Here is a 15,175-nt window from a genome sequence, read left to right as displayed (position 1 = left end):
TTTGCATAGTGCTTACATTGTTTCAACTGTTACAAGCAACCTTGACTTTATTCAATGTATATGCAGAGGTCTAGGTAGAGCACGGTAGCAGTGTTTTTAATACCAGCACTCTGGAGGCAGAAGTAGGCAGATCTCTGTGAGTTCAAGGCCAGCTTGGTCTACAAAGCAAATTTCAGGTCAGTCAAGACTATATAGGGAGTCTCTCCTTTCCTCCCTCCCTTCCTCCCTCCCCCTCTATATGTGGTGTGTGTATAATTATATTGCATATGTTATGTATATGCATGTGTATATATGTACATGTGAAGCTGTGCATTGGTTTTGTATAACTACCACACCATTTTATATAAAGGACTGAGCAGCTACAGATTAGAAACTCATGTTCACAGGCATCCTAAAAACAGCCCCATGACTACCAGGGGTGGCAAGAAGTATCTAAGAGAGAGATGTTGGTCTATTTTCACTAGCATTCAGGGGAATCAGATGTGCCTTAATCTGGGATGAAAGGGACCCCTGGTCTTTGTCTGAGTTACAGATGGGAGCCTGGAGAGCCCGCTCCACAACAACTCATGAAGTCATGCAACCCACTGGAATAAATGGATTTGGGTGTCCAGAGCTATGGCGTCTGAGTTCACTTGTGCTCCTGGCTATGGCTTAGACGAGATACTGAACCTCTTCTCTAATGGATGGGGCTGCTAGCATCATCAGTGAGCAAGTAGAAGGGCCGGCACTTTGCACACTGTGAAGGTTGTCTCGGAAGAGGCATTGCTGGGTTACCCTTATGTCCACAGGCTCCTGGCTGTCCTCCACGGGGCAGAGGGAGGTGGCGGCCGGCAGGGTGAAGGTCACAGAGTCAACGGTGGTAGTGTGCACTGAAGAGCCTTGCCAACTCCGTGGCTGTATTCTGACCACAGGGTGAGAATCGGGAGAAAAGAAAGTTGGTGTTGGAGGAAGAACCACATTGTGTAGTGGGAGGAGGAGGTGGGGCTCCACTTTACTGTAGGAGATGGCTGTGTTTCAAACAGAAGCCTCATCAAATGCTGCTGGTACCCCCATGTGAACTGGAGGTCCATGCACAAGCAGAATTGCTTAGAACTGCATCCCTAGAATAGCATCAGTACTCGAGATGGCTGGTTAATCATTTCTCCAAGTTTGTCCCCACTGCCTACCTTGACCTTTGAAGCTATGAGCTCCCGGCCCCATCTTTTCTGACCATTGACTGTGACCCCCCCCCTTTGATAAGACCCGGGACCTGTTTTCAGAGCTTGATACTGCTAATGTAATCTGTCACTGGGACCCAAGAGAGCAACCCTGGTCTGAGGAGCTGAGGACTGGAGCGTAGCAAGGGAGCCCCCCTCCTGTGCGTGTATGTGTGCGTGTATGTGTGTGTGCGCGCACGCGCGTGTGTGCGTGTATGCGTGTGCGTGTCTGTTTCCTCTGGGTTGCACATGATCTTCATTATCTTGTGTCAGAGTAGCTGTGATCAGTTAACGGCTCCAAGACTGGACCCATTAGCATTCCGCTGTGGAAGGACAAAAAAGGTCACAAGGCTTGTGAGGCCCAGGGGACACATAAGGCCCTTTCCTTTCCTAAGAATATATAAGCAAGTAATAATTGCTGGGACACAGTGAGGATGACGTGTGTGGTCCCAGTCATTCGTCCCCCTGCCCCCCTTACCTGCACAGTCCTCCTGGGACTTTCTCAACACTGGGCTTAGCTCTCCACAGTTCCCATTCTGTCCCAAACAAACATCTCCATGGTGGAAAGACTCCATGACACCCACACACCAAGCCTGGTCCCAGTACTTCTCCAGCCCTAAGACTGTCCTCTGGGTCCTGCCTCGTGTAGTTCAGTATGAGGGCTAGGGCATCAACTTTCTTGGGCATGCGCAGCGCAGCTCAGTACCTGTCTGTGTACACAGAGATGGAGGGGGTTTCTAGGATGGCTGGAGGGCCCCCTGGTAATGTCCCCAGCAGGAGGGCAGTCTGCAAATGGTCTACAACCTGAAGTAGCTGGGCCACGATGTGAGCCTGGAAAGGAAGCAGAATATTGCTGTGGAAATCACCACAGGCCCCTTTGACTGCTGTCGCCAGGTTACTGTGGGACTCTTAGCAGGGGCTGGGAGAAGACAGGGAAATAGTAGACCAAAAAGGCCCTGCAGGTCATGGGCAAAGCAGGCATCCAAATGAAGCCCAAAGCATTTGTCTGACTCCCAGGGGCTACTCCGCCCTCACAGCAGCCCCGTGAGGCAGGTGCTTCCCATCCCCTGGGCAGAAGGGCAGAGGAGAGAACACGGAGAAGAGGTGATGTGGGAAGTCAAATATTGGTGAGATGGAAGAAGGCTCTCGGGAAATTTGGCTCCAGTGTCCATATGAAGATCCACTGTGCTGTGTGGCCCTGTCCTGAAGGTGTGTACACATGGCCCACATATTGCTCCAGGAGAGGTAAGAGCCACAGGCAAGCTCAGCTCCCTGCCCCATCCAAACCCCCAGAGAAGACACATTCGGTACCAGTTAGTTGGTTCAATGGGTAAGGTTCTCGCAAACTAAACCCGACTGCCTGAGTTCCATCCCAGGACCCCACGTGGTGGACGGAGAGAATCCGTTCTCATGGGTTGTCCCCTGACCTCCACATGCATGCTGGGGCATGTGTGCCCCTCAAATAAACAAGTGTTTAAACATTTTTAGACACATTCTCGTGATGACAAACAAAGCTAGGGCAAGGACCTAGCAGAGGACCTAATAGCGTGTGTGTGTGTGTGTCTGCCTGTCTGTCTGCCTGTGTATTTGTGTTTGTGTGTATCCATGGCATCCATGACTGTATTTGAGATGTGACTGCATGTATGTATGTATGTATGTGTTTGAGTGTGTACATGCAAGTCGGTGTGAGCACTAATGTGTGAAAATAAGAGTGTATATGACTGAATTTGGGAGTTGATCTGAGGGCGTGTGTATAAGTATGGATGAGTGTGCATGGACAAGTTACTGTCTGGTTGACACTGCCCACGAGAGTCTATGTGCCACTGCATTGCCATATGAGAATGTACATCCATGCCTGTATGTATGTGCTTGATGGGACGAAGTATGTGTGTTTTGGGGGCTTCCAGGTATGTGCACGAGTGTGTGGCCACGTGCGTGTGTGGCTGTGCATATGTAATTGTGAAGGGTGTGTACATATGAGTGTGTAAGGATGAGCACGGGAGTGTGTTTAGTATCTAAACACGTGGCCACATGTGAGAGGATGACCTTGCATCTTTGCACATGGCTGTCCTTCGGTTCTTTAGGAATAGAGAAGATGGCCCATGGGATGAAGGGCTGTGGAACAGCTGTTATCAAATTAGGCTTTGTGACTCCGCCATAATGCAGTCCTGAGAGCCAGTACTCCCAAGGCCCACCAGTGACTATGGAAGCCACACCTATCCCTCCTTTCTTGCCCTTGGAGGCTGACTCCCAAAGACATTCTGTCTGCTTGGATGCAAGAGCCAGAACACTGCCCAAACTTGCAAAAATGGTTCAGATAAGCTGCGCAATGGACAGCGGATGGGGGCGAGACAGAGAGTGGCTCCAGCTACAGACGAGGGAAGCAGACTGAGGGAGCTTGGATGACTTGGCTCCCAAGTGACAGGTGGGGTTCACTGAGTGCAGCATCCCTGTTCTGTATACTTGCCCCACACTCTGCTTTCCAGAACCTTCCTCCCAGCTCCCAAGAAGCACTGTAACCTTATGCACCCGCCCAGCATTTGTGTGTGGACTGTCGAGAAAGATCCACTCGCAACCCAAGCACAAGCTAGGCACGCAGTGTGGGTGAGGGCTGCCTCTGGTCCAGGGCACCTACCTGGCTGCTATTGGCCTCCATAGGCTCTTCAGATCCCTGGCTGAGGGAAGCTTCCAGTACGGTCCCCACCGCTTGAAACATGGCCCTGATGGCTTCTTGGCGTCTCTGATCCTCAGGATGAACCTTGGCACTGGCTGTCAACAGAGCTTCAGCTGCGTGCTGCAGGACCTGACTGGCCTCCCGCTGGCCTCACCCAAAGAAGGAAAAACAGTGTGAGCCCCTGCCTGGGAATGGCCATTCAGAGAACACGGAGTGTACTGGAGGGGCCCAGAGCATGGAGGAACATGTGCCTTGGCCTAGCCCGGCCACTGAAAATTCTCACCTGAGCCACCGAGGTGAGCTCCTCGCTATGGCGGGTCACCTCTCTCAGCGCCTCAGCCAAACCCTGCACCCTCTGCATGTTCTCTGGGTCAGTGCTGAGCACGGACAGCGATCTCAGCATAAGCTCTCTAACCTTGGCACAGAGGGAGAAAGGGAAGGAAGGGAACGATAATTCCAAAGACTCTGTGAAGGCCTTGCAGGAGAATTTGGGGTCCCAGGAATGACTAGGCTCATTTGGGCTTTGAAGACTTGGAGGTAGGGCAGACAGGATAATGGCCAAAAGATACCCACATCCAGATGTTTGAAACCTTTGACCATGTTGCCTTGCAGAAAAAAAAAAAAAGAAAAGGTGCTTTGACAAAATCATTCTGAAGATATGGTTCAGCCCAGCACCTTCACGTGGGGAGATCCTTTGGCAGCTACAGGTGGGAGTGTTATAATCGCAAGGGTCTCCATAAGACAGCGGTGGAAACACTGAGGAAGGAGATTGGTGATGTGTGCACGGGTGGAAGGAGGATGCGTGGGGAGGGGAGGGTTTCAAAAAGGTAGTAAGGGGATGTTGGTAGCTTGACGACTTACATATTTAGTATGCAAATATGAAGACCTAGCTGGGTGGTGGTGGTGCACGCCTTTACTTCGAGCACTCGGGAGGCAGAGGCAGGCAGATCTTTGTGAGTTTGAGGTCAGCCTGGTCTACGGAGCGAGTTCCAGGACAAGTTCCAAAGCTACAGAGAAACCCTGTCTCAAAAACAAACAAAATAAAAGAATGAAGACTAAGCTCCATTGCCTAGAGCCTATGTAAACACACACACACACACACACACACACACACACACACACACACACGCAGACATGGAAAAGGGGGTTAGGTTAGGAGCCTAGGACTGGCGATGACCTCTAGAAGCTGGAAACACTAAGAAGCAGGTTCTCCCCTACAGCCTCCAGAAAGTTCTCAGCCTGGCAGAGGCATGCCCGACACTTTCCTCCAGTCATCTTTAGTATGAGGGAGCTGGAGTGAGGCTCTCAAATCCCCTTCAGCTTCCAGAAGTTTGTGACTCCACGGTATTGGGCAGAGAAAATGGGTTACCAATAAAGAAGATACTTTCTTCACTTTATGCCACTCATTGGAAGAATTAAAGCAGGAAGTGACAGTGACCACTGGGAGACACTCAAGGTTTCTCTGATTCATGAGCCCCATCCCCACCCCAAGAAGTCGCATGTAGATTTTAAAGGACCCATTTCACGCACCTTCCGTTTGGTATCTGTTCTAAGCTGCCCAGAGCCTGGGCTCTGGTCCTCCTGGTTAAGTTCAGAAGACACAGCCTTGACAAAGTGTAGAAACTGGTCACCACCGTGCTCATCTTGTAGAGCTGAGGAGATTCTCTCCGCCACAGTAGCCTGGAACGTCACACAGTCACTACCTGTGTTCCCACGGCCCACCTGACAGGGAAACCAGAAACAGACTCAATGGTCCCTGTTCAAGAAACTAGATACTAAAGTCCTGGGTCTGGGAGCAGAGGAAGCCTGGTAAAAGGCTCTCAGGCACTTCCTGAGACTGGAGGGCACCTCGACCCGACCCGTTTGCACACCACATCTTTGGGGAAAACCCACACTCCACCTCCAGCTGCCCGCTTCATCCTACCCATCCCCCACCTGCCTCCCAGCCAAGAACTTCTCTTGAGACCTCTCCAGCCTCAGCCCAGAGTTCAGTCCTCCGATCTCCGCCCTTCTGCTTCAACTTGCCCCTGCTCCCAGGACTTTCCCATACTCTGGCTACTAAGTCATAAGATATACAAAGGCATGTGTCCGCGGCTGTATCCTCAGGACTTGGCGCACGACGGATGGGTACTCTGTAAATATTTGCGGAAGGAATGAGTGTATAGGCGATTCATCACCCGTGCCCTCGGCCGCCTCCACATGCCTCGTAGTTCCTCAGGTTCAGCTGGGTGGAGGCATTTCCCAGGAAAGAAACACCGGGCATCGCTACCACCCACCTTAGCTGCCACTTGGGTCTGCTGTCTGTCCCCTGCCTGATTGGTGACAGAGATGACCACCGTCAGGACAAAGCCATCCTTTTCTTTCCCAAGTGGTAGGAACACAGCAGGGAGTGCTGGTTCAGGGCCACAGTGGAGGCAGGAACCTGGCAGGGTGGAAGCGAAGCAATTAGGAGGGCAGAGCCTGCTTCTGGTCACAGGGCCAGAGAAATCTTAGTTATTGGTGGCGTGGCAGCCATTCTAGAAATCCACAGGTTTCTGTACCTGTAGAATCATTTCCCTAAAGTGTATGAAAAATTGAAGGACCTTCTCCCTGTTTACAAGTAGGTTTTTGTTTTTTTGTGGTGGTTAAGTTAAACCATTTTTAAAGATTATTTTTTAAAGATTTATTTATTTAAATGAGTGTTCTGTCTACATGTTCCTCTGCTCACCAGAGGCAGGCATTGACTCCCACTATAGATGGTTGTGAGCCACCACGTGGTTTCTGGGAATTGAACTCAGGGCCTCTGGAAGAGCAGCCAGTTCTCTTAACCCTGAGTCATCTCTCCAGCCCAAAATGTGCTTTTATTTTATGTGTATAGTTGTTCTGCGCACGTGTATATCTGTGTACTACACACATGCCTGATCCCTAAAGGGGCCAGCAGAGGGTGATGAGTCCTTTCGAATTGGAGCTATAGATGGTGGTGAGCAATAGATATATAGATGGTAAGTGCTGGGAATAGAACCTGGGTCTTCTGGAAGAGCAACGAGTTCTCTTAACAACTGAGCCAACTCTCCAGTCCCAGGCGGGTTTGTTTTGGTTTTGGTGTTTTTGTTTTTACAATGTGGTAAAACCATATTACAACACGAACAAAAAGAAGGTAGGGAGTAGGGGGAGAGAAAGGCAGAGCAGCAGGGAGAAGAGAAATTCAGCCCCTAAAACTCCACGGCCTTCGGAATCAGCCACGTGAGTTAGGTGGGTGTGTTTTGTTTGCTTTAATCTTCATACATGTGTATGTGATGTGTGTGATATGCGTGTATGTGCGTGATGTGAGAGAGATGTGCATGTGTGTTTATACCCACATGCCACAGCACACATGTGGGGGGCAGAGAATAACTTCATGGCATTGGTCCTCTCTTACCACCTTTTTGTGAGTGTGAGGATTAAACTCAAGTCCCAGTCCAGAGCAGCAAGCACCGGTACCCAATGAACCATCGAGCCAGCCCCTTGCTTGTTTGTTTATTATTATTATTATTTGACAGTTTTGTTGTTCTTTGCTTTTCTGAGACATTGTCTCACTCTGCAGTCCAGGCTGGCCTAGAACTCACCAGGGAGCCCAGGCTGGTCTTGAACTCACAGCAATCCCTCTGCACCAGCCTCTGAAGTGCTGGGTGGGATTGTAGATGCGAGTCACCTCTCTTGGTGTCAGTTTTGGTTTTACAGTGTGGGGGTGGATTCTGGTGCCTCCCACGTGTAAGTCCTCCAGACCAATCACTCTGCCGCCGACCTGCCCCACTGCACCTATAGAGAGCTTCCCAGTTGCTATGTCTCAAACCACGCCCCTTGGTACATGGCATGGCTTGCCTGTTGTCTCTACCACTAGATGTTACCGATCATGAAGTTAAGGATTTTCTCTGTTGTGTCCAATGCTACAAGCCTAGCACCCAGAACACAGAATGCGCATTTGGCGTCTGTATGCTGTAAACCTAAGTGAATGGATGACTATCTTTTGTTTCTTAAAGGAGACCCGCACATCACGGAAGTCTCCAGTCATTGTGCATGCAGTGTGCAGACAATCATGAAGCTATTATTGACTTGCAATTAAACAGTCAGTGCTGTCCAATCACATTTCCTTGCCTTTTTGCTCTCCTGTAGGAGATGGGGGATGAGACGAAGGGGGATATCTGGCCTCTCCCTTTGGGTACAAAGGGGACTACTTGCCTCGCTTGGGTTTCCTTTTTCTTTCCACACTCAGACCCAGCCATTACCTTCTTAACAGTGTTTGCGCATTCTTTGATGGGCATCCAATGAAGATGATGCTCCCTAGAAGGGCTTCCACCCACCTCTCCCTAGTTAAGGTACACTGTTTATGTCATATGGTGTCTGGGGCAGGATACTGTGGAGTGTGCCAGCACCACTCCTGATGCCTCAGTTTGGAAGAAAGTTTCTCTTGGATGAAGGCCCACACAGAGCTCCTGTGATGATCCCCAGATGCCCAGGGCCACAGGGAGAACCAGCAGCCACCAAAATGGAACAGTAAATGGAGGGAGCTGCCCTGAGCCACCCTTCTCTTCATGTTCATTGCTCGTCTGGGTGTGGTTGTCATGACTGACATGGCTGACTGTGTGGGGTGTCATGCAGTGTAGGTAGGGTCTTTGATGGTCACCCTCTGAGAATCTACGTAAAAAAAAGTTCTTTGAGAGTTGCTTGTCCTGGGACACTGTCATTCTCTCCTACCACTTACAAAGTGTTGAAGGTTCTATGAACCAGATCTTTTTCTTTTTTTCCAGCTAGCTCTAGCTCCTGACTTTTAAAGGGGTGCAGTGCCCCCTTCTGCGGTGCCTCCCTCTCTTGCTCAGTCATTCGCTCTCGTGTGTGTGTGTGTGTGTGTGTGTGTGTGTGTGTATGTGTGTAAGATATAACTGGGTGTGTCCATACATACCTGTTGGGTCTCTTCATTCATCTAACCCTCTCTTATACCTTATACTGGGACAAAGTCAGTGTGTCCTCTGGGCTTGTTGGATGCTGTCCTTCTGGTGTGATGACTGGGCCAGGGCTTTGGGGATGATGAAGGCTTCAGAGTCCCTCATCCTGCCTGTCTCCCTCCATTCTACAATAGATTCTATTACAGCTCCCAGACAGGGATAATCCCTGCTCTTGGAGAAGATGATCCTGGGGGCTGAGGGAGAGCAGCATCTCTAGCTGGTACCTGACTGCAGACAGAAGCAGTACTCCAGGGGGCCTGGGGCTGTGGCGGCAGTGCAGAAGACAGCAAAGCTCGTCAGGACAGTACCCTCCTCTGGGATGATGGCACAGGCGGGCACCTTCGGTATAGGTAGCATGCTAATCACGTAGGAATCCTCCCCATAGGCATGGCTGGTCAGTGCTGGGAAGGGAAGATTCATGTGCTTAGGGGACTGTGTGTCCAGAAACTTAGCCCCTCTTCAGGATGACCTGGGGAGCTTGTTAAGCAAAGATTGTTGGACCTCTGCAGCCCTGAACCCTCTGATCTCTCTGGAGATTCTGGGGTAAGCCCCAAAATACTCCTACCTAACAATTGTCCCCAATGCAAGTCCATGAGGCTCACTTTGAGAAAATGGACAGAGAGAGAGAGAGAGAGAGAGAGAGAGAGAGAGAGAGAGAGGAGAGAGAGACTCAGGCAGATATGGAGCTCGAATTCTGGTTCTGCTATTTACTGTCCAAGTGGCCTTGGACTTGACCTCTGTCATCTGTAAGGTGGAACCAATAATGACTTCCTCATAGTGACTTCATGAGCAGCTTACCCAGAAGCCATCTCTTTCCATTCCCACACCCTCAGCTGTGAGCCCCCATCTGTTCTGCAGCAATGTGCCATTTTACTTGGTTCAAAAAGAACACAAGGCCGCTAGAGCCGAGGAAAGGGGAATCTTGTTTTGTTTTGTTTTTGGAGACAGGGTTTCTCTGTAACTTTGGAGCCTGTCCTGGAACTAACTCTTGTAGACCAGGCTGGCCTCTAATTCACAAAGATCAACCTGCCTCTGCCTCCCGAGTGCTGGGATTAAAGGCATGCGCCGCCACCACCAGCAGCTGCAAAGGAGAATCTTAATTGGTTACCACTAACGCCCTGGCCTAACTCCATTGAGATGGCCAGAAGTGGAGCAGGAGCGTCCACTGAACCAGTGCCTCTGTTTGTCTGGATGTGGGTGCTCTGTGGGCTGCGTTAGAAAACACACAATCCACAGGCAGCACAGGCGGTACTTGCCTGCAGTCCTAGCAGGAAACTGAGGGAAAAGACATGTTCTTAGAAGCATAGCCATCAAAAGAATTTAAAAAAGAAAAAGTGTAGCCATCTTTGTTCTGTGACTCTCTATTGGAGCACTGGGCTCATTGTCAATGTGTAACTTCGGCTTCTTCTGGTAGGAAACACAGGTTGACATAGGCTGGCCAGCTTGCCTCACTGGTATTCTGTCAGCCATCTTGTGTGCTAACAACCCCAGGGCAGGTATTTCTATCACCCCAGCTTTACATGTGAGGAAACTGAGGTAATCAGAAGTCAAATCCTTTGCCCGAAGTCTCCTAAGTAGAAAGCCCACACCCTCATCCCCGCTAGCCTGAAGCTCCTTATTTTAGCCTTTTCAAGTCCGTCTTCTTTCTGCAACAGGAAGTAGGGTGGCTGCTTCTCACCTGTGACCCGGATCCGAACAACAGGTCCCCAGGTCTGCAGGAGGCTGCTGTTCAGTAGCAGCGTGGAGGAGTTGCCATGAAGGAGGGTCAGCGAGCGTGGCCAAAATCCTCTGAGTCTGCAGGCATCAGGGAGGGGCTCAGCCTGCAAGAGAACAGCACTGAGGGCCTTAGAGTCTGTGGGGTAGGAACCTGGACAGCCTTAGTCCTATGGCTTCCATCCCCAGGCCTGACAGACTTCTCTCTGAGGAATGAAAGGCAGGCTCTGCTGCTACTCTGGGGGTCAGTACATAATCAGTCTCCAGCTTTGTCTCTTGTCTGAGGTCAGATTCCCAGAAAAGGAGCGTGAGGAGGAGTGTGTATAGGTCACTAGTGGAGGGAGGAGCCTGAGGAGGGATGTGAATGCAGGTCCCATATGGAGGGTGAACTCCCCAGGGAATCGACAAGTAAACAGGGCAGAGAAAAGAGTGAGAGCAAGCAGTTTTAAGAAGCATCCTTCCCAGTATGGCCCTGAAGGACCTCCGCCATGTGAGGTGTGCTGCAGGTCTTTGGGGCATGGGTGCCAGGTTGCTAGGTTTTCCTGTTCATCAGCTGTAGACCATCAGACTCCTGCAGGTGGTTTTGGCTGAGGGCAACAGAGTCTGCCTCCCCACAGACTTGGCTCCTTTGTATCCGTTCACCTGTTAGAATTCCCTCAGACCCCTCGGAAGCATGTCCCCTAATCTTCCTGACCTCCCTGTGCTGGCTCCAAGTGGGGTTGGCGCACCCTGGCTCAGGACCTGGCATGCAACGTGAGTCTGATCCTCTCGGAGGACTCAGTTTTACTGAGTGGTTGTGACAGCTCACCGTCTCTGATGAGGTGTCATCTAAGTACCAGCTGAACGTGGCCGCTGGGCTTTCATGGTCCACAGTGACCGTGAGCAGAATGTCTTGGTTGGCTTTCACTGGCCGGCAGTTCTTCTCACAGCTGGAAGGGACAGAGAATAAAGAAAGAAAGCTCCATTCATGACCATTTGCTTAGTCTTGGTCCAGTTCTCGAGTCTGTGGAGAGCCTGGGACATGAAAGATGAAGTAAGAGCCGCCATCGTCCTAACCTAACCAGGACAGAGCTTTGGTCTGCGGGTAGGTGAAGAGAGTCAGGGCACGGCCACATGCCTCACCTGATTTGAGGCCGGAGGTCCAGAGGAGAAAACACATAGAGGCACTGTTCTGTTTCTCTCTCCAGTTCCTGGCCCCTTAGGATAGCCAAGTGCAGGGTGACAGCAGAGTTGAGGGGTGGCAGACAGGAGGTAGGGAGCACCAGCCATCTTTGGTCTGTGTGGAGCAGTTGCCTCTCCACACAGTCATTCCACTGAGCCCAGCAATGTCCTGAGAGAGACAGCAGACACTTGGGCACAGCACCCCCGAGCCTGACACACCATGGGCTTTGTGGTTTAGTTAGGCTTTGGGGGTGGTGGTTCGGTTTTGTTGAGACCCAGTCTGGCTGCACAGCCTGATCTAGCCCCAAACAGATGATCTTCCTGCCTCTGACTCCTGAGTGCTAGGGTTGCAGGGCTGAGTCACCATGCCCAACTGCCAGTTATCCCATTTTATTTTGGTTTTGGGGGCGTGTGCATGTGCGTGCATGCATACATGCATGTATACATACATGCGCACGTTTGTGTGTGTTTGCGTACATGCCCACACATGTTCATGAGCACACACGTCATGGATGCATGTGGAGGACAGGGACCACTAGAAGGAGCCCCTTTTTCCCTTCCACCGTGTGGGTTCCAGGGACTGAACTCGGGTAGTCAGGCTCGGCAGCAAGCACTTTAACCTGCTGAGCCGTCTCATAAGCCTCAGTTACTCCATTTTTAGAAATCTAAGTTATAAAAGTAGCCACGGAAGATAAAGACTGTTTTGTGTGTGTGTGTGTGTGTGTGTTTATGGTGTTGTGTGTTAGGAGAGAATGACCCTCTTAGAACAGGACTTTCTCGTCATGGGATTTATCAGGATTTGCCAGCGCATGCTGTCAATTAACAAAGCAGTCTGGCTTTTACATTGTGTTACTGTTTTTAAATCTCCTCATGGCCCTGTTACCTGTTTTCGGGGCCACCACCCCTCCTTGGCTTGCTGTTACTCCTCCACACCCATTTCTGTGGCTCACACTCTGGCACACACAGGTTGACAGTGTCGGGCATGGGTCGTGTCAGATGAAGACATGATTGACAGATGAAGATGAGCATTGGCAAGTCTGATGATGCTCACACATCAGTGATGGGGGATGGGGGGGGCTGGCTGGAGAGTGTACACCACCTACCACAGGACCAGCAGAAGCCCAAGTCTGGGTCGTCATCTGGCCAGCTCAGTGTGACTTCTGTGAAGTGATCCACGAACAGTTCAGGCTCAGTGAACACCTTCATGTCCCCTTTGTCTCCCTGGAGAGCAAGTAACCACCGGTGAGACAACACTCTCTACTTCAGTTTCACTGTAGAGTGCTGCCGCCAACATACCCTCCAACCCCAAGCAGTGTGTGTTGACAGAGGCCACAGGGTGAGGCTCAGAGCAGAGAAAGTTCTGGATGGCCTTCTGTCCTGGGGTTTCCCTCAGGAGGCCTGGAGTGTCTTCCTAAGATTCCCTGGGTACCGAGCTTTGTCTCCAGTGTAGGCTTGGACAGAGGTCATTCTGAGCCAGGTCCTGTGCTAATGACCAGAGACGCGGTAACAGAGACTCAACTGTTGCCCTTAAGGTGGACAGGAAAGACAGGAACATGAAAGGACACTTAAAACTCAGAGCGCAGCCTGTGCTTGGTTAGAGGGGATTCAGTTAGAGGAAGCGGGAGACTGGAAGATGGAGGCATCGGTTAGGAATTCTTCGAGAGATTTGGAAGAGGTGACTCAGTTTGTAAGGTGTCTGTGAGGGTGATGACCTGAATTCAACCCCCAAGCCCCCTGAGGGCAGTGGCAGGTGCTCATAGTGCCAGCCTCAGGGAAACGAGACAGATGAGTCTCAGGCTAACTGGCAAGCCAGACTAGACCACGTGATGAGCTCCAGGATAACAAGAGACCCTGCGCCTCAAAAACCAAACCAAGCCCAAAGGGGACGGCTCCCGAGGAACAATGCCTGGTGGCCTCTGGTCACTGCATGCTCACATCCATGCACACACAAAGAAAGGAGAAACTGCAAAGAATACAGGCCTCAGGGCCAGCCAAGTCTCAGAGGAATCACAAGCCTGTATCCTTCAGCCATGGTCTTAATCTCTGTCCCTCTGAGGACTTGTTAGCATCTGACTACCAGGGTTGCCACATCTTCCCTGTATAGAGTCAGAGAAGCTTCCTTCGGGAAGGTCTCCCAGAAGCATCCAAAGGAAGAGGAGAGGGTGCTGGCTAGGCAACAGCAGAGACTGTATCAGTTCCAGGAGAGAAATCAATGGGCCCGCAGTGAACTCTGGGAGTAGTTGCTGCTGGGCCCTGTTAAACAACTCAGCTATGGGTCCTCTTGTTCACACCTTGATCGGGAATAACACAAGGAACGCACCCTCTGATGGGCTGTGCACGCCATGAGTGTGTGGAGGTGTGAGGACACCTCAGGGGTCAGTCCCGACCTTTCACTTTGTTTGAGAGCCAGGCTCTTCATCTTCACTGCATAGGGCTGGATAACTGGCCTTTGTCAAGCTCCCGTGAGTTCCCAGGCCTCCACTTTCCATCTTGTAAGTGGATGTTCCACTTACACCTTGTAGCTAGAGCTTTACCCACTGATCCATCCTCTCAGTCCTCAAGTCACCTCCGGGCACCTCCGGGAGACCACACTCTAGCCATCGCCATCAGCACACCTGATGGGCTCTGGGTAGCCACTTACAAATTCTCAGCCCCTTCCTTCTTCTCCTGTGTCCGCCTCTGAGCATCCTGAAGGCAGAGAGCACACCTGCCTTTCCCACATCACGCCCTTAGCCCCAAGGTCAATTCGTGAACACTGCAGCTGCACGGTAGGTCTTTCTTACTCAGTTAATACGTGCACAAACAATGACAAGGGGAAGAAACTGAAGACTCTGGCATAAGCATGAAAGAATGCAAGCCTGTTTCCCAAAATAAGTGCTAACGGCTAAGAATTTCCCTCTGGATGCCACCTCGGCTGCAGCCACAAATGTGGATCAACTGTATTGCCATTGGGATTTTAGTTAGAAATACTTTCTAATTTCCCCCATGATTTCCAATTTCACCTCTTTTTTTGTTTTGTTTTGTTTTTTGTTTTTCAGAAATGTGCTACTTTTTCCCTAAGGTCTACCTACGTGACCCAATGTCTTATTTTTAACAGCCTAACCCTGTTGTAGTTAGAGAACCTGTTTCTAGGCCTCTTTCCAACTGCAGGACAGCTTGGAGACTCTTGGGAGGTCCTGTTAGTATCCTTACTGTGGGTTAATGCCTTGGTACATTGTAAAGATTTGTCACTCATATTGGTTTAATAAAAAACGCTGATTGGCCAATAGCCACACAGGAAGTAAAGGCAGGACAGACAGACTAGAATTCTAGGAAGAGGAAAGGCAGAGACGTAGTAACTAGCCAGACACAGAGGAACCAAGACTAGGATGCCTTACTGAGTAAAGGTACCAAGCCATGTGGTTAAACATAGACAAGAATTATAGGCTAATTTAAGATGTAAGAGCTAGTTAATAATAAGCTTGAGCTAA

General features: G+C 50.6%; 1 protein-coding gene across 1 annotated transcript in view; it reads right to left on the bottom strand.

Moving 5' to 3' along the window:
• Pkd1l2 (polycystin 1 like 2) overlaps positions 1 to 15,175 on the bottom strand; it is a 74,958-nt gene that overhangs the window by 39,851 nt on the left and 19,932 nt on the right. The window contains exons 10-20 of the mRNA XM_041650525.1: positions 12,809 to 12,926; positions 11,667 to 11,874; positions 11,353 to 11,473; positions 10,510 to 10,651; positions 9,056 to 9,232; positions 6,147 to 6,292; positions 5,401 to 5,592; positions 4,154 to 4,285; positions 3,832 to 4,014; positions 1,903 to 2,027; positions 775 to 901 (exon numbers count right to left, since the gene is read on the bottom strand). Of these exons, the coding sequence (XP_041506459.1) occupies positions 775 to 901; positions 1,903 to 2,027; positions 3,832 to 4,014; positions 4,154 to 4,285; positions 5,401 to 5,592; positions 6,147 to 6,292; positions 9,056 to 9,232; positions 10,510 to 10,651; positions 11,353 to 11,473; positions 11,667 to 11,874; positions 12,809 to 12,926 (1,671 nt within the window). The remainder of the gene's footprint in view (positions 1 to 774; positions 902 to 1,902; positions 2,028 to 3,831; positions 4,015 to 4,153; positions 4,286 to 5,400; positions 5,593 to 6,146; positions 6,293 to 9,055; positions 9,233 to 10,509; positions 10,652 to 11,352; positions 11,474 to 11,666; positions 11,875 to 12,808; positions 12,927 to 15,175) is intronic.

This window comes from Microtus oregoni, unplaced genomic scaffold (assembly GCF_018167655.1).
Source record: "Microtus oregoni isolate MIOR12 unplaced genomic scaffold, Mior012 000004F_ref0000308, whole genome shotgun sequence".
Classification (NCBI taxonomy): Eukaryota; Metazoa; Chordata; class Mammalia; order Rodentia; family Cricetidae; genus Microtus; species Microtus oregoni.
Note: the sequence above shows the minus strand (reverse complement) of the source record. Positions and strands in the feature narration are given on the sequence as shown.